Below are 26,597 nucleotides of genomic sequence, written 5' to 3'. Positions count from 1 at the left end.
AAATCGATGACGAAATTGCAGATAATTTAGTTGGTTAAGTTTTCATTTGTTCCCTCTTTCATTTTCTTTACCAGCTTACTTATCCCTCCCCCCCCCCCCCCCCAACTCACCATTACCTTCCTACCCTCATACCCTCATGCCCTAGTGGAGGTTGTCTGTTTCCATGTCTACCTTATTTGTCACTTCCTATAACTTTCTGCAGTTATGACTCTGGAAAGGATGGCTTTATTGATTTAATGGAACTAAAATTGATGATGGAGAAACTTGGAGCCCCTCAGACCCACCTTGGCCTGAAAAACATGATCAAAGAAGTAGACGAGGATTTCGATGGGAAGCTGAACTTCCGAGAGGTGAGAATGTTTACTTTTCACAGCTTTATTTTGATTTGTTTTTAACAATATATAAAAAGCACTTGTTTCTGCTCCATTATGGTGTATTAGCATTTCAGCATAATTTCAATCTAAATCTGCAGTTGCATCTTCAAGGCACTGCGAACTAGTTTAGTTTCCACTGCAAATATATTAAGCACATCATAAGACCTTAAGCTGAGGACAATGATTATGCAAATAAGATGGTAATTCTCTAACTGAAGTCTGAGGTAGAATTGGAAGGTAAATTCAATGTTGATGGCTTTTGCATTAGACATAAGGGGAGGAAATCTATGTCTATTCTACTGGATGCTACTAAGACTGATGAAGAGTACCTCAATGGAGCCACCTTAAATATGAAGTCTATGTTGTAATCCAAATACAATATGCAGTTTTTAAAACTGCACAATGTTCTTTTTAATCCAAAATTTGACTGCACTAGATCCATCTTGGCAGATACTATCTACCATTATAATCCTGTCCCTACTTATGAATAAAATTACAGGTATACTAAATTAGGTAAATCACAAATAGAAACTAGTTAAGAAACATCACAAGTGGTCAGAATCCATTTCTGTTACTGCTCAGTGATTATTTTAGCAGAGCATGCACAGCAGTACTTGGTTTTATTGAAGTTTGAGGAAATACCAATTGTATGAGAAGACAGCCTGGTGACTTAACAGGGCTAAACTGTGGTGTTTATACCACAATATTAACCAATGTTGCTGACTGAATAGTAGTCAGCCTGAGAAAAAGAAACACAGTTTAAATATTTTAGACAAGAAATCTTTGCTGAATCCCTATAGAGCTCATTTAGTTGGTTTGAAGGAAACAAGCAATTTCTGTACCTTATTTGTACCAGACTAGGGACGAATGCTGAAAAGAATGGGAACTGCACCATAATTGGAAGTAATGCATAAATATTTTTCAAGATTGGATTACTGTCTGTTAAAGGGGTGAGCTCTAAACAGCATCAGAGTTCTGATGGATCATGTTAAAATGAATTAATGAAAATATTGTAAGACTGGAGATCTTGCATTCTACAATGATATAGGTTTTAAGTAATTTTGCTGCTTGAAGCAGTTTATGGAGACAGCTGTTCTATCAATATAATTGATCAAAGTTTATTTACTTGAAGTTGGATCCACATTTGCTGTGTGAATCAATGAAAACAGATTATATACAGGTTTTAAATCTGTATATACATTGAATTCCAGCTTTCTTGCCATTTTTCTTTTCAGGATATAAATAGGTTGTTGCGTAAGGATTTTAAAGTAGCCTTTGCTGTTTTCTCCTGAGGTTAGCCCGATCACCTCTGAGTGGTCAAATTACCAAAGGACTGAATTGACTATAGGTCAGTGGCTGGTGTAGACAGGAACATTAAAAATGATTGGGTGCAGTGATTGAGTGGACGATCACATCAAAGCAAGCGGTGCATAATGATATATCTTCATCTTATTATCTTGACCAATTCATTATATTTTTATTCTGTTTGTTATCACCAACTGATAAATTATGTTCATACTGCTGTCCTATAATTTCTCCCCAAATTAACCATAAAGCTGCCTTGAAGAAGTAACTTACTGAGACACACATTTGTGTGTACCCAGTCCACAAACAGTAACTACTTAATAACATATGGGCAGAATACTCATGGCCCGCCAGATCAGTGTTTTATTTTCTCAAGATAACTAACATGTGCATTGGCATTTTCATTGGTAAAATATAAAGTTTTGTTGTATGAATAAGCTCTAAATATTTTCAAATTATGTCACCTTGAGGCTTGTAGCAGTCTGGTTTTTAAAAATGATTTGCCCTTCTGTGCCAGGATACTTTTCTAAATATGGCTGTATTGGAAAAATGTAACAGGAAACTGAGATGCTGATAATGTGTATCAGATTTTGACTATAGTGTGGGCTGTGAATCATATTTCAATTGGCACTTCTTTTCCTTGTACTTAATCTACTTCCTGAACTTTGGACATTGGTATTGCTGACTTTTCTGGAAGGATCGGAATTGCCAGATAAACGTCAATCTCCTGGGCACTGTTGTGAGTAAGATTGGAGAAAATCACAAGATGTTCTTTTATTTCCTTTCTGAAAGATTTCTAGTTTTCAAAACAAAGCTTTGGAGTTGGCAGTGCGGGTGAGAGAAATGCTGCCCGACCAACTTACCAGTTGAGTTTTGTCATGGGACACTATGGGGATGGGCACATTCGTAGACCAATGGAGGGGGATGTTGTGTGATGAAACCTCCCAGAATAAACTCTGAACCAGCATTCACAACCTTAAATGAAATTAACTTTTAGCATGGAAAATGTCAGAGAAAATGCCCATTGAATCATTCTCCTGTCCCCTCCATTTGTGAGTTTGAACATCATCAAGACTCCTTGAGATTTAAAAAAAACACAGAAGCCAGTTTTGTGTGTGGGGGGGGGGGGGGGAATAAAATCTCGACAGGTACTAGACAATTAAACATAGTTTGAGATGACAGTGACTGACTTGTGCAGTTTGGTATTGACATCATATAACATGATTCTTGCCCCCACCCAGAAAGATAGCCAGTGTTCTCAGGGCTACTTAGTAATAGGCTCCTTAATGAACAAGCAACAATGGGTTAGCTTTGCCGTTTGGAATGAATTGCTTAACATCTAATGCATTTTTTCAGTAACTTATCTTGACCCTTGTCTTCCCTCAGTTGCCTAACTGAAATGTCCCTTTTTCATGATTTCAATATCTGTTTAGATAAGCAAAGTTTCTGCTCGCATGCATCAGCATGCACCTTAAATGCTGTTTATCAAATCTGGTTCATCCTCCCAACACTTAAATATCTGCTTGCAATAATTTTGTCTCCTCCACAGACCTAACCCATGCATTAAAAGAGCCTTTAACGAATTCTCTGGGCACCAGTAAATAGTCTGTATTTAAGGACATGCTGAATTGATCTATAATGTATCCAATGTAATCTAAGCAATTTGTTTTTGCTGTGACTCTCCAAGTAGAAACACCTCTGTTTCTAATTACAGCTGGACTGATGTAATAGTTCACACGTTTACAAAATGAATATTTTCCTCTTTTGCCACACCCTCAACTCCCCCACCACATGTGACCCACAGCATCAGTCTTTCTCCTTGTGTGCACTCCTAAATTGTTCACTAACTTGCAAAGAAAATTGTAATACGAGATCGCAGTGTTAAACAATCCCTTGCGTTTCATCTTGTAGCTTAACTCAAGACTGTGCTTTACAGCAGTGGCTGTACCCACTGCTTAAGGTAGCCACAGTGATGTGAGCAGAATCTGCCTGCTAAAAGTAATATCCAGTGCAAAATATTTCCATGGTCAAGGCATGGAATTTAAACCTGTTTCTCTCAATGGCATTAATCACAGCCAGTTCTTAAGAAAATTTCTGTATATGCCACAATTGTGTGAAAGAGAACACCGGAGAGAAAACTTGGGATTTCTAGGACATTGGGACTGGTTCTGAGCATGATGAGACCTAGTTAAGCTGAAAGTGTTGAGCCTCACCTAGTCTAGGATGAATCTCATGGGGAGGATTTAAACTAACTCACCAGGGTGATGAGAACTTGACAAGACCTTCAGAAGGGAGAGTGGCAGAGCCAGATTTGATACTCAAGGAATTATTGAGCAAGCTTGGAAAAGGAAACAAAGACTAAAGAAAAAAAGACATCAAAGCAGTAAGGCAACGGTTAAAGGTATATATCTCAATACAAGAAGCTTATTAAAAACCTGAGGGCACAGGCAGACACATACAGGCTTAATGTGACTACCACCGACCTACTGTATACAAACAACAGCTGCAGCTTTGCAGTTTTATAGTCAGGAATGCTAAGCTGTCATTGTTGTTCTTGTATATCCGTGATAGCGATATCAAACCTTTGTGTGGGAGTTGAAGGGGGGGATATCACAACATTGTTCAAATAAAATTACAACATTGAAGAGTGATGTGCAAAAAAAAATCTACAAATTGATACCATCTGGGTTGAACCAAGGAGGGAAATAAGAGTCAATTATCCTGCTGGGGTATACTGTACAACCCCAAACACAAAGGGAGAGAAAATTTTGGCACATTTGCTCTTCCAAGGTTCAAAGAGAGACAAGAGACTGCAAATGCTGGAATCTAGAGCTAAAAGTAAACTGCTGGAGGAACTCAGTGGTTCAAATGGTATCTGTGGAGGCAAAGGAATGGTTGTGTTCTGATGTCCTGATGCAGGGTCTCAGATGCTGCTTGACCTGCTGAGTTCTTCCACCAGTTTATTTTTTTGCTTCAAAAACAATGGAGCCTAATTCAGTGGCAGAAAGTAAAACGTAATGATTGACACAAGTTTCTGATTAAGAAGGCTGAGCACAGTGGGTTTCTCCAAGCTTCTGTTTGTGGGTCCCTTGCTTTTTGTGATAGCTGGCAGTGATTTGAATTCATAACATAGTCATTATTAAGAAGTTTGTAGATAACTCCAAAGATGCTAGGGTGATGGACGTTGAAGCCATCATTACACTTGAGTTTAGGTGGATGAAATGCTGCAGCTTTCATAGCTACAAATAGAGATGGGAAATGTGATGCCACTGAATAATTCCCTTTTTCTAAATTGGCTAAATGCTCTCCTCCTTCTGAGTTGTGTATTTCTACTACTTTGACCATTTTCAAGAAGATGTGCTATAAACAATGGGCCTGGATCTTGCAGTAAAAGAATAAGTTATCAGCATTAGAATAATGGAATCATTAAACTTGTTGAAGCACAGGAGGAGCACATTCACCTCCCCAAATCTATGCTAGCTGCTAGTAGAACAACCCTATCTGTCGCATTTAAGTTCTCTTGCCCATAAGACTGAAAGTTGTTCTATCTTGAATGCCTAGCACCTAACACCAAGCACAGTAGTGTAGTGGTTAGCATAACACTATTACAGTGCCAGCAACCTGGGTTCAATTCTGGCCACTGTCTGTAAGGAGTTTGAACGTCCTCCCCGTGTCTGCATAGGTTTCCTCTGGGTGCTCCGGTTTCCTCCCACATTCCAAAGACGTACGGGTTAGGAAGTTGTGGGCATACTATGTTGGCACTGGAAGCACGGCAACACTTGCGGGCTGCCCCCAGAATACTCTACGCAAAAAATGCGTTTCACTGTGTGTTTTGATGTACATGTGACAAGTAAAGATATCTTATCTATCCAAATCCCTTCTGAAGCCACTGATTCTGTTTTTACCAACTGTGCAGTAGATTGATTGCCAGATCCTAATATTTCTGAGTATTTAAAAACATATCCCTTTGCCATCTCATGCACAATGTTTTAACTCCGTGTTCCCTAGTCCTTGAGCTATCTGCAAGTGGGGCATATCTTCTCTCCATTTCCTCTTTCTAAACCAATGATGATCTTGTGTACCTCTAGCAACTCTTCTCTCAGTCTTTGTTTCCTCCAAGGAGAACAACTGCACTTCTCCATTCTAAATCTGCAGCTGAGATCCCTCAAGCCTAGACCGATTTCAGTTATCTTTTCTGCACCTTCTCCTGGGCCTTCATTTGTCACAATATTATAGCTATAGTTTTATCAGTGTTTTATAGAGATTCACCACATCACGGACACCAGCCTCCCCTCCTTGGACTCTGTCTTTACCTCTCGTTGTCTTGGTGAGGCAGCCAGCATAATCAAAGACCCCACCCACGTGGGACATTCTCTCTTCTCTCCTCTCCCATCAGGTAAAAGATACAGGAGCCTGAGGGCACGTACCACCAGACTTAAGGACAGCTTCTACCCCAGTGTGATAAGACTATTGAACAGTTGCCTTATACAATGAGGTGGACTATGACCTATGACCTCATGACCTCATGATCTACCTTGTTGTGACCTTGCACCTTATTGCACTGCACTCTCTCTGTAGCTGTGACACTTTACTCTGTACTGTTATTGTTTTTTTACCTGTACTACATCAATGCACTCTGTACTAACTCAATGTAACTGCACTGTGTAATGAATTGACCTGTATGATCGGTTTGTAAGACAAGTTTTTCACTGTACCTCGGTACAAGTGACAATAATAAACTAATAAACCAATAAACCAATAACCTCACTGCTTTAGAGCTCTGTGTTTCTATTTATGAATCTCAGGATTCCATGTGCTTTAGTAACTGTTCTTTCAACAAGCCCTTCTGCCTTCAAGGATTAATACACATATATACCCTGGCTTCCCAGTTACTGGACATCCTTTTGAACTGCATTTAACTATCTTGTCTTGCCTGATTCTTTCTGCCAAAGTGTATCACTTCACATTTCATCTGCTATTTGTCTGTGCATGCAGCCAGCCTATCAGTTTCCTTGCAGTCTATTACAGTTGTATATTCATGTCTATTTTCCCCTCTATTTTGCTCTCTGTGCTTAATCCAACTTTAAATACATTTAGGTTTAACAACTGGACAGCATGCTTGTGTTAGGATTCTTAAATACAAATGTAGAAATTCATCATGAAGCAGTGTTTACTTTTTTAATTCTGGAATATTTTCTGGAGTAGATGCAATTATAGCCAATAGCTGGTCAAATCCCACCACTCCAAAAATTTAACTGCAAGTAGAAGCTGATCTGTTCTCTGGCAGGATCTACAGATAAACCTTATCATTAGTGATGAATGTTATTCCACTACTTAATATCTGGTGCAAAAAAAGATAGTTCTTTGATTTGAATTGATTGGATAACTGAAATGAAGATTTCAATAATCATTCATTATTGAGTGATTTTAACATGGGGAAAATATCCCAATCAACTTCACAGAAATGTACACCAACCATAATGAATGAGGAACAAATGGAGTTGGTCAAAAAGCATAGTTTTAAGACTGGTCTTAAAGGAAAGGGAAATAGAGGAAAAGGAGTTTGGGGAGGAAACTTCTGAGTGTAGTAGTCAACCTGCTGAAGGAGCAGCAACCAGTAAAACTAGGACTTGGGGAATGAACAAAATGCAAGAGTGAGGAATTTCTTTTGGCTTGGAATTGAAGAATGATGTTTGTAGGGCTCATACTACCAAGAAGGGAGAATTATATCGTAAACATGCACATTTTTTTAAACGTACAAATGTTGCAAGTTACTTGCAACTGTAATTTAGTTTTCTTAACTTTATCTCAGAGGTTATTGGAAGCACTGTTTCATTTAAAGCTACATTTTTGACAAAGTTACTTTTTCTACCTAAATATAACCATACTGCTGGCTCTCCACTAATTTCCCAGTGGAGAGTAAATTAACCATTTAAATTCTTGGTGCGTTTGTAGCTGGCCATGACTATGATTTTTTTGGAGGTTCAATGGAAGGAGTAGCCAGGTTTAAGGTTGTGCCTCTTCACAATGGAGGGTTATCCTCGGGTAAAGAGGTAGGCTGATGCTTCATTCTCAGTGAATGTTGGAAATGATGCAAGTTTATCAAAGCACCTACTAGTTTTAAATTAGTCTACAAAATATGGCACTTGAGTTAATCAATACACCATTTCTGTAAATAATTGGCACAACAAATCCTCATTTCCACAAGGAATGAAGTGTAACTAAATACATCTTTTCCCCTTCTGATTTTATGACACCTAACAAAAGGAAGAGCTTTTACCTACACAAAAAGTGCTGGAGGAGCTCAGCAGGTCAGGCAGCATCCATGGAGGGAAATAAACAGTCGACATTTCGGGTCTAGACCCTTCATCAGGACTGGAAAGGAAGAGGGCAGAAGCCAGAATAAGAAGGTCAGGGGAGGGGGAAGAGCACGTGCAGGCAGGGGATAGATGAGTTCAGGTGATAGGCGAGTCTATTGCCCTCTCCTACCGGATTCCTCCTCCTTCAGCCCTTTTCCTCTTCTACCTATCACCTCACAGCTTATTACATCTCCCCCCCCCATCCTATTTACCTACCTTCCCCCTCTCACCTGGACTCGCCTATCACCTGCCTGCGTGTGCTCCTCCCCCTCCCCCCATCTTCTTATTCCAGCTTCTGCCTTCTTCCTTTCCAGCATGACGACTGTTTATTTCCTCCATGGACGCTGCCTGACCTGCTGAGTTCCTCCAGCACTTTCTGTATTGCTCCAGACTCCAGCATCTGCAGAATATTTTGTCTCGGAAGAACTTTTACATGCCTTTTGATAATTTGTTGATGGCCTGTGGTTTAAGGTCTCATCTAGGAGATGGGACATGTAAGTGTTACAGTTCATCAAGTCCTCAATTTCAGCCTAGATTTTGGTGAGTATTAAAGAGAAAAGTTTGAACTCACAACATCCCTGACTTTAGACATCAACTATCTGATTCACACCTATAGCTCCTTATGTACAATTATGTGGATTGGATTCCACTTGGTTTTGCCCATAAGCAGAAGTAGCAGTTTTATAAAAGCAAAGACTTGTATGTGCATATGCATACATGTGTGCAGCATACACTAACTGGCTCCTCACCAAAATAATTAAATCATTGTCCATCTATTGCTACAGCTGTAGAAAAGTGGGCTTCAGTGCACATCCTGTACATGCTTTCCGGATATCAACTAGACTGCCTCTTCTATTCTAATTTAATTTTCAAAGAAATTCTACAAGTGGCTGTCATCCAACCTACATCTTGTCCTGGGATGTCTTCAGATATATCCTCTTGTATCCACCCTAAGGAATGCCCAGGATACCATTCATTCAACTAGTTGCTACTTCTAGTCCATTAGAGGCTGCTTAGTGGTTTAATATCGGCTTTTATTTTCAATCCGGAAAGGAAAGTCATTGCATGCAAAACTTATGTGAATCAGATGTTTCTGCTGAACTAAACTAAAGGGAGAAAGACTTCCGCTGTCCTGTGATCTACAATTTCACCGCATCTAGTTTGCTAATGGAATCTCTCACCATTAATTTGTGGTATGCAAAACTACCAGCTCTTCGTCAGAACAGAAGGTGAATGAATAGAACCTTGCAACTTTTGCTTGATGGCTTCTACCCACACTTTACTGATTTGAACAGTGCTACTTGCCAATATTATTCTGATCTTTTCATGAATGAATATTTGTACTATTCTGAAAATTGCATTGTTCTGTGGACTGTGTCCAGTTTTATATTCGGGAATCTCTCTCTGCAGACCAATTACCTTGAGCAAAGTATTATTAATCGTTCAATCTTCAGGGTGTTTGGATGAAATTAGTGATTTTTAATTTTGCCTAGAAATTCCAGTGACCTCCCAAAGTGTGCTTAGAACAGTATTAATGTAATACATAGAACATTGGCCTGTCCAGTGCTGTACTGTTCTATCAGCCCACAATGTTGTGCCGATCTTGATGCCAATTTATATTAAATGTCCTCTTCCTGTGTATCATCCATATCCCTCCATTCCCTTCATATTCATGTGTCTATCTAAAAGCCTCTTAAACTCCATAAAACTGCCTGCTTCCACTACTACCCCTGGTAATTCATTCCAGGCACCTACCACTCTCTGCGTAAACAAAAAAAAAATTGCCCCTCACATCACCTTTAAACTTCCCCCACCCCCACCCCACCCCCTAACAAGAGCATTTCCCTGGTGTTTGACATTTCTACCCTGGGGAAAAGATTCTGACTGTCTACCCTATCTACGTATGCCTCTTATAATTTTAAAAACCTCTTTCAGGTCTCCCCTCAGCCTCCAACGCGCTAGAGAAAACAACCCGAGTTTGTCCAACCTTCCCTTATAGGTCATACCCTCCAATCCAGGCATCATTCCTGGTAAACCTCTTCTGCACCCTTTCCACTGTCTCCACATCCTTCCTGTAATGGGGCATCCAGAACTGCCCACAATACTCCAAGTGCGGTCTGTCTAAAGTTTTATACGGCTGCAGCATGACTTCCTTACTCTTATACTCAACACCCCTACTAATGAAGGTAAGTATGCCATGCACCTTCTTTACCACCTCATCCACTTGTGTAGCCACTTTCAGTGAACAATGGACCTGGACCCCAAGATCCCTCTGTACCTCAATGCTATTGAGCGGCCCACCATTAACTGTATAGATTCTCCTTTCATATGACCTCCTAAAGCGCAACACCTCATACTTGCTCAGATTAAACTCCATCTGCCACTTCTCTGCCCATGTCTGTAACTGATCTATATCCTGCTGTATTCTTTGAAAGTCCTTCATACTGTCCACAACTACACCAATCTTGGTTTCATCCACAAACTTGCTAATCCACCCATCTAAATTTTCATCCGAGTTATTGATATATATCACAAACAACAGAGGTCCCAGCACCGATCTTTGCGGAACACCACTGGTCACGGACCTCCAGCCAGAATAACAGCCTTCCACCCCCACTCTCTGCCTTCTATGGGCAAGTCAGTTCTGAACGCAAACTTGCAATTCACCCTGCATACTACATATCCTTATCTTCTGAATCAACCTACCATGAGGGACCTTATCAAATGCCTTACTAAAGTCCATGTAGATAGCGTCCACTGTCTTACCCTCATCAAGCGCCTTTGTCACCTCCTCAAAAACTCAGTCAAGTTTGTAAGGTGTGACCTGCCCTGCACAAAGCCATGCTGAATGTCCCTAAGCAGACCATGCCTTTCCAAGTGTGCATAAATCCTATCCCTAAGTCTCTTCTCCAATAGCTCCCTACCACTGACGTGAGGCAGTGGTAGGGAGCTACCACTTCTCTTCACTATTCTCTCTACCACTTCACTATTCCTCTTCTTGAACAAAGGCACAGCAAGGACCTCTGGGACCTTACCTGTTGCTAATGAGGACACAAAGATCCTTGTCAAGGCCCCAGCAATCTCTTCACTTCATTCAATATTCTGGGATATATGTTATCAGGCCCTGGGGACTTATTCACCTTAATGCTTTTCAGAAGACCCAGCACTTCGTCCTCCTTAATCTCAAAATGTCCCAGTATATTAGCATGCCCCACTCTGTGTTCACTATCATCCAAATCCTTCTCGGTAAGTACCGATGCAAAGTACTCATTTAGTACCTCAGCCACTTCCTCTGGCTCCAAGCACAAATTCCCTCCTTTATCCTTGAGTGGACCTATCCTCTCCTTAGTTATCCTTTTTTCTTATTGTAAGAATAAAATGCCTTGGGATTCTCCTTGATCTTGCTCACCAAGGCCATTTCATGGCCCCTTTTGGCCTTCCTGATCACCTGCATGAGCACTTTCCAGCTATCTTTATATTCCACAAGGGCCCAGTCTGATTTTAGCTTTCTAAACCTTCCATATGCTTTGTTTTTCTTCCTTATTAAATTTAGGACCTCTTGGGTCATCCAAGTTTCCCTTACCTTACCATCCTTGTCCTTGCTCCTCTCCGGAACATGCCAATCCTGAACTCTGATCAATTGGTCTTTTAACAACTCCCACATGTCAGACATGGACTTGTCCAACAGTAGCTGCTCCCAATCAACACCCCTTAGCTCCTGTTGTAATTTGCCCTCCCCCAATTTAGTACCTTACCGCAAGATCCAATTTTATCCCTGCTCATAACTATCTTGCAACATAATGAGTTGTGGTCACTGTTCCCAAAATGTTCACCCACTATCAGGTCTGTCACCTGGCCTGGCTCATTTCCCAAAACTAGATCCAGTATGTTCTCTCCTCTAGTTGGACTCTCCACATACTGTTTCAAGAACCCATTCTTGGATGCACTGAAGAAATCCCACCACATCTAAGCTTCTTGCGTTAAGGAAGTTCCAATCAATACTGGGGAAGTTAAAGTCCCCCACTATGACAACTCTTTTGTTTCTGCATCTTTCCATAATCTATTTACAGATCTGTTCCTCCACCTCTCGGTTGCTGTTGGGGGGCCTATAGTATAATCCCATCAGTGTAATTGCACCTTTCTTATTTTTAAGCTCCACCCAAATTGCTTGTGTGGATGAGTCCTCCAGTATGTCCTCTCTGAATACTGCTGTGATATTCTCCCTTATCAGTAGTGCAACCCCTCCACCTCTCTATCACATCTAAAACAATGAAACACAGGATCTTTGAGCTGCCAGTCATGTCCCTCACACAACCAGGTCTCTGTAATGGTAACATGTAGAACTCTGTAGCAGAATATAATCATTTTGCAATTTAGTTGTGAATGAAGTTTCAGGCCTTAGTTGTAACTGTAGTAATACAATGCACAAACAGGTCCTTTGGACCATCAAATACTCATTTACGTTAATCCCATTCTATTCTCTCCACATCCCCTTCAACTCTTTTCCCCACGCCAATTCAACCCCTTACAGATTCTACCACTAACCTACACACTAGCGGTGATTTACAGTGGCCAATTGACCTAGCAGCATGTACATCTTTGGGATGTGGGAGGAAACCCACATAGCTGTGGAAGAACAAGCAAACTCCACACAGATGGCACTGGAGGTCAGGATTGAACCCAAGTCACTGGAGCTGTGAGGTAGCAACTCTAACTGTGCCACTGTGCTGCATCAGAGCTCTCACTAAGTTTCCTTCCCCTTTTCCCTGATAGTGGCAGAGAAGCATTTAACAGGGAAGATCTGTCACCTCCAGGTTCCTTAACAAATCACAAGTGTTGCATGGTTTTGTACTTGAAAGAAAAGTGCCGCCTGTGCTCATGGATGGGAGTTGGCATCAGAGCCCAGCACTGGGCAGATGTTTTGGGACTAGGTTGGAAAGCAACATTGGGGTTTAGACATACCAGCCGGTACCATTGGGAGAATGGGAATTAGGGAAGCAGGCAAGAAGGTGTGTTTGTTGTGAGTGATAATTGGAAGTAGCAGAAAGCTTAGTGGAGGGGTAGGGTAATGTATAGATCAGGAAGTGGGAGCTGAACAGGAGACCAGGAGTGTTGGGAGAAGGCTTGTCGGGGGGTGGGGGGGTGTCAGGGTCCATACACGTCTCAGGCATGACTGTAGCTTTCACAATCCCAAGTTGTAGGAATCCTATTCACTTGTCAGCACCCTACTATTGGCACCAACAGGACCAAATTCCTGGAGTTTTGCAAAGGAAATAATGCCATCACATGAAATCTCACTGGGCTTGCAAAGGTTTCTTCTGATCAGAAGTACCAGTTGAATTTACTGAAATGGTATGACTTGACCTGGGAATGTTTGCAAATGTGATTTAATTTGACTTGAATCTATTTTTAATCAGAGTGCTGAAAAAATCTGTGCTGTGCAATCAAATTTCAAGGCAAATAATTCCTATCTCATGTTTTATCTTTCATTCCAATCTTTGTTTATCGAAAGATACCCTTGACTTCTCAGATGTGGAATTTGCACAGAGGAAAATGTATCTTGGTATTAAAAGCTACACAGTTGTTTATGATTCATTTTGAAACAGATGTAGATTAACCTCTTGGATAAAAGCTGGTTGGCCTTGACTTAACAAAGCACTGCAGTGAGCATTCTCCGTCACTATTAGCTCTCAACTGGGCCAAAGGAAATGAGCTACCTTTTTCCTTATAAAGAACTAATGTGGGTGTGTGCTTAACTGCATCAATCACTATTAAACTAGTCAATCATTCAGAAATAGGAAAATCTGCAGTATTGGTCACCAGTTGTTTAAGTAGCCTTCAGCTTTAATTAAAGGACAAAAAATTGAAAACGTACCACCACATTGAGGTGGCTCCTTAACACAACTGAATTTTATGAAAGAGTTAATAAAATTCAGTTAGAGGTGTACAAGATGATAAGAGGCATAGATCGAGTGGACAGTCAGAGACTTTTTTCCAGTATGACAATGGCTAACACGAGGGGACATCATTTTAAGGTGATTGAAGGAAGGTTAAAGGGGGATGTCAGGGGTAAGTTTTTTTTTACAGAGTGGTGGGTGTGTGGAATGCACTGCCTGCAGAGGTTGTGGGGGCAGATACACTAAGGACATTTAAGAGACTCTTGGGTAGACACATGAATGATAGAAAAATAGGGGATTATGTGGGAGGGAAGAGTTAGATAGATCTTAGAGAAGGATAAAATGTCAGCGCAACATTGTGGGCCGAAGGGCCTGTACTGTGCTGTAGTGTTCTATATTCTATAATTTCCTCTTTGACCACCTAGATTAAATTATTATAGATTGTCTTTCCCTTCGACAATAGTACATTTTGGAGGCTGCTTTTTCCCACTGTTTTGACTGCCTACAATGAGTACCCCAACACTGGGTATAACAGAATGTAATGAACAAAAGCTCTTAAAATCAGATGTCCATATTAAGATTTGACTCAGTCAGCGAGGTGGTGTCAGTAAGTGCTGGAGTGGATAGCAAAATAGCCCCTCCTCAGCACGAGGTCTCGGAGAATTTAACATCTGGCCTCATCAGTTTTGCATCTGAATCTGATGGCACTGGCCACTAAGAGGTCATAAGTGAATGATCTCCAGCAATCAGCAAGTGCTTGTAAGGAGGATTATGAGGGTGGTTTCCTCAAAAGCTGGAGGGCACTCTTACTGTACTTGGACTTATTTTACGTGCTTAATTCTTTCCCCAGATCCATTCCGAGAATGGCGTGGTGAGAAAGCCAGAATTTTCTTCTTGCAGGCATCTGGTTAAAATTGCCAATTGCAGCTAGGCCCAAATGACTTGGTTAGAGGCTGATTTGCATATCTGAGGAAAGGCATTTTGGGACAAAGCGATATCTCCTTCATTACTGCAGAAAGGTCCTTGTATCACCAATGGAACTGGTTTGATAAGAAGATGTTCAAGTGAAAATAATAAATAAATTTACTCTTCCTAAAATGGATTTATTATAAATCCATAGTGACATTGAGGCATTTTTTAAAAAATTGTTGCAGTAGTTAGTGCATTTTAGGATGAGAGAGATTCTTGTTCCCTGATTAACATGAAAAATTGTGGAAACTTTAATGTAATAAAACAGATCTTGTGTTTTTAAATTATTTTCACTTGTTTGTGTTGGAAAAAATGTTTTTTTCTTTCTGTATCTCATGAACAGTAATTCAATGATTTAGAATCTATCACTAATTGTAATGACATGGCCTTGGCAAACTGAAAAGTGATAATAGTTTGTGGGAATAAAGAGTAACTCTGTACTTCTAATGTAAAAACTGCTTAGTTGAAGTACCTTTTGGAATTGAGCAGATAATATTGCAGGACTTTGAAAGGATGTGAAGCAATTGGCTCCTGTTTTGTTCCTATCTTTCTTTAAATAGATACTTTAAGCAGAAGTGATTTGTCACTTTATACATTTGTTGAAATTATATTTGTAACAGAAGGGTTTGAGCTCTTAAGACTGACCTCAACAGCACAGAAGTTATCTTGGTGTCCTGACCAATATTTATCCCTGAATCAACATAATTTACCTGACTAAAATACAACATATTGTGCAAAACAGCCCTTCATATAGGAAATGTCTTTCCTATATTACAACAGCAATTGCAGTTATGTACTTTATTAGCTGTTTATGGCACTTTGATGGTCTTTCATCTTGTATCAATGCATGCCATTCTCTTACGTGTATTGAAAGGTTTTCCTTAGTTCAGATTGTTTCCACACAAACCAGTGGTAGAAATACAGTTCGGTGAAGTAAGAAGCTACTGTTTGGTTTGTAGAACAAAGTTATTTAAGAAAGAAGTTTGGAGTCTTAAAAACTACAAGACTTTTTGGAGCAGTCTTGTCACAAAAAAAATGAGCAACCTTGGAGTACTGTTGGGATGGTTTGGTAAGCTAAAGTTTTTGTGTCGTAAACCTGTAAATGCCATACTGTTAAAATTTCAGTTCCTAAGATTTTGCTAATAGCAAGTGATGTCCTTTTAGCCTGGTCTTACAATAAGTTTGCAGTGTATGTGCATAAACACAAGGCATATCAAATGAGGTTAAAGAGCTGCAGGTGCAATTGGTTGTATGGGATTATGATGTGATGATAACAGAGACATGGCTAAAAAAAGAGTAGGACTAGGTACTAAAGGTGTTCTGAAAAAAGTGTAAAGGAGGTTGTGGAGAAGGTGGCAGTATTGTTTTAGGAGAATATTAGAGAGCGAGGATGTTCTAGAGCAGTCAAGGACTGAATTATTTTGTTTGAGTTGGACAAAACAATAGAGGAGCAATTACAATAATGGGACTATTCTATAGGCTGTCAACCAGTGAGAAGGATATGAAGGAGCATGGGGGATCTTCAATGGTCCTATTTAGACTAGAATATCAATGAAAGAAAAGGCAAAGAGGGAGGAGCTTTTGAAGCATGTTCAGAAGAATTTTCTTGACCAGTGTGTTTCTGGCCCAGTGAAGAAGGAGACATTGATGATTTGCTTCTGAAGAAAAAGGTGAAGCAAGCGTCTGTGGGGAATGTTTAGGGAGCAACAATCATACTTTCATAAAAACTACAACAGCTTTGGAAGCGAAACCAATGTCTTCTTCAAAAAAAAACCTATTGGAAAATTGAACAATGGGAGGCTTTTGAGGAGGTGGTACCTACACTGTACCTGAACCTGACAACAGGGAGATCCGTAGGACAGTTACTGGCGCTCCCAGAAGTATACACCTGATGTAGTGAGTAGTGGATCTGTGGATAGTAAGTCAGCAGATAATAATGTCTTGTTATAACAAGTAAACTGGTAATGCAAACAGTTGAGCTGATCAGAGATCAAAAGGTGGATGTGTTCGTGGATGCAGAGAGAATGGCTAAATTACTAAATAAGCCCTAACATTGGTCTTTACCAAAGAAAATGCTGCTGGAGTCTCAGCAAAGGAAGATGTTGCAATTCAATACTATTTTGAAAACTCATAGAGAAGGCACTCAAAAAAATTAACTCTTTAAAATGAATATAACACCCTGTCCCGATGGGATGCAAGAGAGGTTGCTGAGAAAAGTATGGGTAGAAATTGTACAAGATATAAACCATTATCTGAAACATTTGTAGATATAACCTGGTGCCTAAGGACTGGAGAATTGCAAATATTGCAACCTTACTCAAAAGGGTGCAAGTATAACCCGGTTACTGCTGGTCAAACAGTTTAAGCATGGTAGAGAGAAACCTTTTAGAAATGACAATCAGGGTCAGAATTAGCAGACAGTTGAACAGTTGTGGATTGGCTAAGGAAACACAGAATGGATTTGTTAAAGGCAGATTGCATTTGATTAACTTGATAGGGTATCATGAAGAGGTATCAGATATAGTTAACGTGAAATGTACAGACCTTCAAAAGGCAAGAGAAAAGGTGACACATAATAGGCATGTCAGTAAGACTGAAGCCCATAGAATGAAAGATGCAATAACAACATGTATAAAATTTGGCTAGGTGACAGGAAATACAGCAGTCGTGAACAGCTGTGAGTTGGTTTTATTAGCGACTATAAAACTCAAAATATATGGTAAATGGGGTAAATATAGCTATTGTATGCCATTACTCAAAGTTTAGTATGTAGGTTATTGAACATTGTAGTTGTGTTAGTCACCAGGGTTGTGACTTGATTGAATAAAAAAGTGAAACAAAACAATGTTAAAGTGCAAATTTGTAACAGTTTGAAATAGTTCTGGAGCAGTCATCAATTGTATTTTGTAAACTGCCATCCAGCTTCTTAGACAAATCAATTGGTAATTTATTTTTATGGAATATGCCCTACAGTCAAAAGAGGCTGTTTATATTTAACCCACTCTTGAATTGTTCTGATACCTGAAGAATGCTGTGGAGGGATGTACAGATGCTTTTTTAATACTTTATCAAATAGTGGATTCAAATTTTTAGAAGAATTTTGCCTGGCTTGTTTGTTGTGGAAGTTTTTAAGGCATGTAAAAATACTGGTTCTTCAGTCTTCCTCATTCTAAATGAAGAAAACTGCACAGTTTGTCTGTGTGTGCCTATACCGTTCTTGCTCACCTGAAGTGTAATTGGCCAGATTATCTTCAATCTGATTCACAACCCACCCTGCACACAGCAGCCAGCCCTCTGTTTTTCTCCTGCAGCTGCACTTTTTTGTATGACAATTGATCTTGGCTAGTTGTCTTGGGTGACCTGCCTCCAAATTGCCCTGATGACTGATTTGACAGCTTCAAATGGAATAGAACAGCTTAAAATGAGTCTTAAAAAATAAAAAAATTATTAAGTTAGTGTAAACTGCCAGAAAAAAATAAAAAACATGAATATAATGAAAGTAAGAATAAACACGGCACTTGCCTTTCGATCAAAATGATCAACATAGTCAAATGAATCGGCACAACATTCAACCACACACTGACCTGTGAGCAGGCCACAGCCAATGGTTCTCTATATGATTGCTAGCCATGGAGTAAACACAATCTAGCCCATTGTTTCAAAGGATTATAGCAAGCAGAAGAGGGGGGGAATTGTTGTGCAAGGTAATTTGACCAGTTGGATTTGTGAACAAGTTTGATGTCGTACTTAATGGAAACAATGAGGCAACAGCCACCCCTGAGACGTGATCAAACCAAGGAAATAACATCAGTGTATTTAAGGCTTTGTGCCATTTGCAAAAAATGTTGAGAATCAGCAGGTTTTTCTGTGGAGTTTTGCAGGTTACCTTCCAGGAAAGTAGTATACCTTTTTATAAATGTTAAATACACTTGGCTCTTCAAGGAATTTTAAAATTCATTTCTGATTTTCAAATAACTGCCTCTTATTACCCAATCCCACCCCTGCCATTACTGATTACTTAAAACTGCATCAGAAAGAGGTAATTTTAACATGTATACTATTGTATATTGTAAGCTCTTTAATTCTTTAATAAATCTTTCACAGTAAATATTGTTTATAGTGGTTCCCCAAACACTCACATGGGACTTTAGTTACATAGCACTTTTAATTCCTGAAACCAGAAGCCATTAGATTCAATTGTTGCTCGTTTAGATTTACTACCAGTTGTACATTCCCATATAGAGTTGAACATCTGGTGTAAAATTTCTCTTAAAAGTTAGACTCCAACTAATTACGTCACACCAGTAGTACATAAGATTTTCTGTTTTGAGATTGCAACCAAGCCTTGGTACTCTGTCGAATATTATTTCTCCCCCAACCATCTTGTTCCCCCTTGCACCAAATCCCGAATCCCAACCAATGTGCTGTTTATAGTTGCTCTGGGGTAGTGCAGTGTTTGACACCATGGAGTTAATGGTATGTTGCTCCACATCCTCATTCAAGGTTGCAGTTTCAACCTTCCATCAGGTCCTCATTTGCTCCTGGCTTCCATTGGTGGCCAATACTGTGGCAGTTGTGCCATGTCTAACCAGGATTCAGCTATCTTAAAGAAATTAAGCTTGAGAATTGAAATATTCCTGATCTTTGAGTTAAACAACAGAATATTTGAAGACAGTTTCACTAATGATGGAGCATTCCACTGGATTTGAATTCAAAGATATTAGAATTTTGATTACTTGAATTTCAACTAGCCTTGATACCCTATTTAATTGTGTATATTTGTAGATATTGATATGACTTTGTCAAGCCCAAACAATTTTCTGTGAAGAGATGAAGTTTACTGATTTGTTCAGAATACTTGTGCTTCTTTCCAGTTTCTTCTGATTTTCCACAAAGCAGCTGCAGGCGAATTGGAGGAAGACAGTGGGTTGATGGCTCTTGCCAGGCTTTCAGAAATTGACGTCTCTACTGAGGGTGTTCAAGGTGCCAAAAACTTCTTTGAAGCAAAGGTAAAGTCTAACTTGGGCCAAATATTTCCAGGTTGGAAAAGAACTCTGGTAAAACATGCATATTCTAAATTGTTGGAAGAACAACCAGTCAGGTAACTCTTGGAATGCCAGAGTTCTCATTTATAAAGCTTCATTTGCTGACTGTAGACTTTGACTGCTGTTGATCTGTAATTGGACAGCATGCTGCTGGAATTTATAATTTCATCCTATCAGGAGCAGCCCAGCTGTAGATTGCATGAGCTTCACTGGAGCTCTTTACATTGTTAAATTCAGACCACGCACAGTATGTATACTAATCCATCCGTTCTGATGAAAGTTCATTGACCTGAATCATTGACCCTGTTTCACCTCCTGGCTGAATTGAGTATTTCCAGTACTTCTGTTTAATTGCACTCCTTAGTTAAAATAAAGTGTGCCCATGCAGGAATTTACAGGTTTGTGAACATAGTCAGTATTTTAGTTCTGGAGGTACTTAAAGCCTATGAGTGTTTTGATATCAGTGTATCAGACACTGGAGTTGCAGGAAAAGAAACAACTTGCCTTGAAATTGGGTTTAACCTCATTCTGGTGTGCAAAACCATCTTTGAATTTTACTCTAATGCTGATTTGGGTCTTTGGCAAAAAAAAGCAAAATTAACCGAAAAATAGACACTTGACATAACATGGGGGGGGGGGGGTGCTTACACCCAGAAAGGTACCAAAACAGGGAACTTTGATACACAGTTTGAATAGGGCATCAGCCTTTAAAGGCACACTCCCCAAGGCAGCCAGAAAGCACAAACACACACAATGGCTGCCCTGGAGGTTTCAGGGGAGAGGGAAAGAGCCTTCAGATTTAGGGAAGAATTGGGAATGTTCTCATCAATGAGATAAATGCCAGAAATGAGTTCCTGTGTGCTGGGGACCAGGAGACCCACTTAGAATCAAGTACCCCCAACATCCCCTTAATGCCAGAATCCAGTTGTCTCCTCAATATGTGGGAATCTCCAATCAATCAAGCAATACATAAATTTCATGTCCTGACAAAATACGTTATGATAAGCTGCAGACCACTGGAAACAGTTGCAGTAAGCCATGTCAATAATTGAATCAGGGATCCACTTATTGATCATTTATCAGTGGAGATGCATCTGCAATGTGAAGGATTATTAAATGCCCCCTGGGCTCCCCTGCGTGATTATTGGTGCACTATGTTATTAATAATCAGTGGAACGTGAAAAGAGTTGCTTGGTTGCTTTGGGCACTATGATTCCCTTGTGGGCATTGCTTTTTACTTCTACTTCGCTGAGTAGTGAAGTTGTGGATGCTGAACAGCGACTTCTCCCATGACCACTCCTCTTCTTCCTTCCAAAGCTTTGGAGCCCTTGGGCTCTACATCTCCATACTGCTCATCCTTCTAGACCAACTGCAGTTTTCTTTCTGCAGTTTTACCGCTGTTGGTGTGTACTGCAATGTTCCCCCAGATTAATGCAGACAATGGGATCTCATCTTTGGGAGACCTATGTGATTTTCTACTGCTGTCCTGGCCACTTGGTTGCCTTCATTTTATCTGTAGTTGGACTGTGAACTGATGTGAGCAGCTACAGAAGCAGAGGAAAGCCCTTGACCCCTGGGATCCATTCTTCAGTGCACTGCTGGCTGATGTAAATGTTTGGCTTGGCTCTGCTGACTCCTCTTTGGAGTTGTGTGCCTCCTGGAAACATAGCATTCACAATTTCTTCAGGTGATCTACAATGATTTCCACATAGAGGTAGTGGAAGCCTTTCCTGTTCATGAAAAGGTCCAATTATTAATGGAGGCCTTAACATGCACATGATATAGTCAGTGGCTCATGAGGAGGCAGTCATGCTGGTAAACCCCACAGCCAGAGATGCCACCTGTCATCACTGGAATCAAAGTAGACAAAATCATTCCTTTGAAAATAAAAAAAAAACTGCAGGCGCAGGAAATCCTGAAGTAAAAACAACAGATACTGGGACAAATGGGTCTGGCAGAAAGAGAAACAGTTGACATTTCAGGTCTGAGACCCTTCATCATTAGTGACACAGACAAAGAAGTTCCTTAAAAACTGGTCCTTAACAGCCACATCATTTCACCCCATCCAAGAAATTCCCTTTGTTCCACCCATTGCCTTCCGCCACCTTCTCTGCTACCTAGACTAACAGTTTCTCACTTTCTCAATTCACATGAAGGGTTTCAGACCTGAAACGTTAAATGTTTCTCTTTCCATTGATGCTGACTGTCCTTCCAGCACTTTCTTTAAATTATTCCTTTGTAAATGCAGTTCCTTGGTGGCCTTTGATGTCGTGGCAAGCAGCACTCTGGAAGACATCACAAATATCAGCCAAATTTGCTTAGAATGGTCCTATTGAAGCAAAGTCCAGAGTCTTTGTGACCTTGACCTCCACAGAAAGAGCAGTCCAGGCACAGGAGTGTGTCTGAAGATCTTCCCCCAGCATGTCATGTATCTCAGCAATGATAGCCTTGGAAAACTTGAACGTGTAAACACATAACCTATCAGACAGAACTAGTATGGTGTGGTAGCTCAGAAGACTCTGTGGGAGACGGCTCTTTGGTCCTTCTACCGTCTGACCCTGATCTAACTCGCCCAGATTGACCAGTCATTGCCATAATGATACCCAAGGTATTAAAGAGTGCTGCTAGTGGTGTCACTACTGAGGGTCCCATTGCTAGAGTATGTCAACAGCTAAATGCTGGAGAGAAAGTTCACTGTTGTATGCTCTGTTGACTTTGGTAGGAGTTGGAACTGACTGCAGCCTGCTCAATAGCTGCCCAGTCAGATCTCCCAATGTCAGCAGATTGCACTCTTTCATTGTTTTTATTAAAGGGACATTGACCTGTTTTTGTTCTCTGATGTGCTGCAATGATTGTGGGTTGTACCTTTGGTCTCAAATTCCTATGTGGAAGAGCAGAAATGAGTATTTCATCCAGAAATGTGTATTTCATCCAGAAATGATTTTGTCCGTTCTAATCAGGACAAAATTGATGTGCATGATCAGCACTTAAAAATGGGTGCTAATTGATCCAATCTCTGGCATTAAGCTCTAATTTGCAGTCTGTTGGAATCACATCTGATCATAATGAAATGCTGGTGTTATAGGAAGAAGAAAAGTGAATTATAATTAAACATCAATACCTAGTCATGGAGTTTAAAATCCAACTTGATTTGCATCAAGTACCCCTCAACATCCCATAATGCCAGAATCCAGAATTAATTTCTCATTCAGAAATACTTCAGACATCGTCATGCATTGTTATAATCTGAGTAATTATCAGTTATAATATGGTGCAACTTTTAGCTATAAAACAGTTATCAATGTTTCGATATACATGTGACTAGTAATCTTCTTCTATCTTAAGCATAGTTTCAGCCAAACAATAGCTGCATATTTCTCCAAAACCATAGTTCAGTTGAGACTTCTGCTTCAACTGAGGAATAATACAGGTCTTGCAGGAGTTAGTTTTTCTTTAAGCAGGTAACAAAACCTTATTGATTTAAACTTTACTTGCATTTGTTTCTAGGTTCAGGCACTGACTACTGGCAGCAAATTTGAAGCTGAAATCAAAGCTGAGCAGGAGCAACGCAAGCGTATGGAAGAAGACAAGAAGCAGAGAAGAGCAGCCTTTAAAGAATTGAAAGCTGCATTTCAGTAAAGAGCATTAGTCCTGTCCAGCATAACCACTTGTACAGATTTATAAAGTGTAGAACTAAATCCTAAGAGCTGGACATCTAAAACTTGCACTAAGCGACTGGTTCCTGGGTGCCATTCTATCTTAATTTAATCTAAAATCTAGCCATGTTATTTTTTTTAAGCTGTCTAACTGATTTGACACTGTATACAGGCCTCTAAATTGTACTCATGCTATCAGCATGATGAAACTACAAATTTTGGTTTAGAGTAATCTGCTTGTCAATTAGGAGGTTGTTTGCAGTTGCCTCCTTTCCTGATCTATACTGTTAAAATCAACGGCTCAGGGCTGTGCTTTTTGTAGAATTAAACACCTCTTAGATATGCTGCACTAAATTGTACTATTTGAAGTATTTTTGAATTTTATCTTTTGTAGCTCTTTTTTATACGCAATTCATTTGGGAACAACTTTAGACTGTAGATGCAGATATTTACTTTCCTCAGTGGTATCTGTGGAAACTGCTTTTTGTGTTATAAGCAAATACTTAATCCAAAAAACAATATTTTAACAACCTAATCTGCAAAACAATGACTAAATGCTTAATATAGTGCAGTTAATTAAAACAATGTTAATATTGTATCAATATTGAATTAAGTCCTGCTGCGACTAAACATTTTAGATTTTGATAGTGTTTGAAAATGCACTGTATATGTAGGTTACAAATTGTAAATTTTTCAGAATTATTCAATGTATGGAATATCAACTATACAAACAACGTGAGCCTTGTGGAATAGCAGGATGTGTGTGAACTCTCTGCAAACTTTTTGATGATTATACACAATGATTTTCCAATAGGCTCTTTGGTTTTAGTCTGGTTTGTTCTTAAGAAATATTTGCAGACACGTAATCAGAGTAAACTTGATCATATTAAGGGTCAATCCTTTTAAGGAATAGTGACTGTCCTGGGTATTCCTAGTTCTGTCCCCATGACCTGTCTTAATTTTGTGCAAAAATTGTCAACTGTATCAATACCATATGCAATACAACTTTCCTTTCAGATAGAGGAAGTCCTGTATAATATGGAACTGTCGCAACTCGACCTGTGATTATTCAGTAATGAGAATCTGATAATGACTAGACTAGACATTTTGGCTTCTGTTAAGTATGGTGCTGTTCAGGAATGTTTTGTGCAGCTACACATTAGCTAATGGATACCATAAAAGCTCCAAAAAACTTCATTAAAATAGAGACCAGAAACAAAACCTTTTCGTACATTCCTAAATCATGTGTTAGCTGATAGGGATTACAAATGAGTTCCTCCATCACATCAGTCAATTTGCTCCACTTCTGTCCTGGCCTTACCAAGATGTCTTCAGCATGTGTGCTATTCTGTAAGGCTACATGTGCCGGTCCATCTATGCACCCCTTTCCTTTTGAAGCCCGCAACCAGCAAACAACAAAAATTACAAATCTCACAAACCTTGATTAATGAGTTCAAAGGATGTTTCTCTTCAAACTTTTTTTTTGGTGATGTTGGGAGTAGTGTGTAGAAGTAAGACTGACTTTGTTTCACTAGGGTATATGATGTCTTTTTTATGCCACACAGGGTTTTCTATTGGACTGTAAGCACAATTTTCAGTATGACCTACTACCGCACCAGGATGAAATGAATAAATGTGGTGATTGTGCAAACCAAGAACATTTCTGGAGAAGGTAAAGGTGACTTCAAGGATTAGATTAGATTAGTTTATTGTCATACACACCACGGTGCAATGAAATTCCTTGTTCGCATGACGCTCACAGAGTAAACAGTATATATAATAGTATAGAAAGTATATAACAGGTGATAATAAATACAATAAATACAGTGACAAGCACAAAACAGCAGAATGGTGCAAATATTGTATTGTAATCTGAAATAGTGCAAAAAATACTAAAGTGATAATAGCAGAATAACCAAGAGGGGTAAAGTTACGAGTATGAGATTTGGTAATACTTGTAATAAAATGTAAAAAATATTCTAAGGTAATGAGAAATGTCCAACTTGCAAGTGCTTAACTGTGCAATTTGACTGATTTTTTAAGAGTTTTAAAATTACTTGATTTCGTGGTTTGTATTGTAAAGGATTATTCCTTCCTACTCATCTGCAATATTTCTTCCTCCCAAGTTTTCCCCCCTTGAATGAAATCTGATTTGTTCTACATGTCTACAAATGGATTTTGGAAATGGTCTTCTGCTCATAAAGAGGCTGTTAGGAGTTACTACATTTCCAGTGAAAGGGCAGTAAATGGGTGGGAGAAGTGAACTAGTGAACTAACCAACTGGATTATAAATGGTACAAGACCAGAGCAGGGCAGGATTTAAGTAGAAAAAAATGGAAGAAAATGGTGTGTATTTATAAGCAGAGTCTAAAATTAGAAATGTTAAAGATGCCGGATTAATGTGTTGCTATTGAATATACAGGAAATTTAAAAACTGATTATCTGGAAATTTACTTTGGGGAGGAATAATCCTTACAATCTGAGAGGCAGAAATTCACTCTCTGTTGTATGTGTCACAAACTGGAGGTAATCACATTGCCATCTCTTCTGAAATTCAGTCCCATAGTCTTCAAACTGAGTTTCAAGTGAAGTTCAATGTGCATGGAACCTCATGCAGTCAATGCATACAGTATCACATTGCAGATATAACACATGCACCAGAGGGTGAACTTCTGCATTTCCAACTCTTTAACATTGTGTTCTAATATACTACTGTTTGTGCTATTTAAAATATATATTTTTGAAGTAATAAAAATAAATACTAATTGTCTTTCATTGTGAACCTTTTTTGTTCTTCTGTACATCGATATTAGCTTTGAATTCAGAATACACGAGCTTTTCTTTCCAAGTGAAACATTTTCTGTATTTAGCTGATTAAACTACAGGTATTTTCAGCTGCGTGGCATGTACAATATGGCTGAAGGTCTACAGCTCTGTATATTTACTGGAAGGCTTATGTTGTTGGGGTGGAGACATCTACTGAAGTTACAGC

The 26,597-nt window shown here is 39.4% G+C and overlaps 1 protein-coding gene across 1 annotated transcript in view; it reads left to right on the top strand.

Annotated features, from left to right (window-relative positions):
* The window catches only part of efhd1 (EF-hand domain family, member D1), a 75,814-nt gene extending 49,431 nt beyond the window's left edge, over positions 1 to 26,383 (top strand). The window contains exons 2-4 of the mRNA XM_052017304.1: positions 203 to 350; positions 19,779 to 19,913; positions 23,457 to 26,383. Of these exons, the coding sequence (XP_051873264.1) occupies positions 203 to 350; positions 19,779 to 19,913; positions 23,457 to 23,588 (415 nt within the window). The 3' untranslated portion in view covers positions 23,589 to 26,383. The remainder of the gene's footprint in view (positions 1 to 202; positions 351 to 19,778; positions 19,914 to 23,456) is intronic.
* Positions 26,384 to 26,597: the final 214 nt, after the last annotated feature.

This window comes from Pristis pectinata, chromosome 6 (assembly GCF_009764475.1).
Source record: "Pristis pectinata isolate sPriPec2 chromosome 6, sPriPec2.1.pri, whole genome shotgun sequence".
Taxonomy (NCBI): Eukaryota; Metazoa; Chordata; class Chondrichthyes; order Rhinopristiformes; family Pristidae; genus Pristis; species Pristis pectinata.
This window is presented reverse-complemented; position numbering and strand designations above follow the sequence as displayed.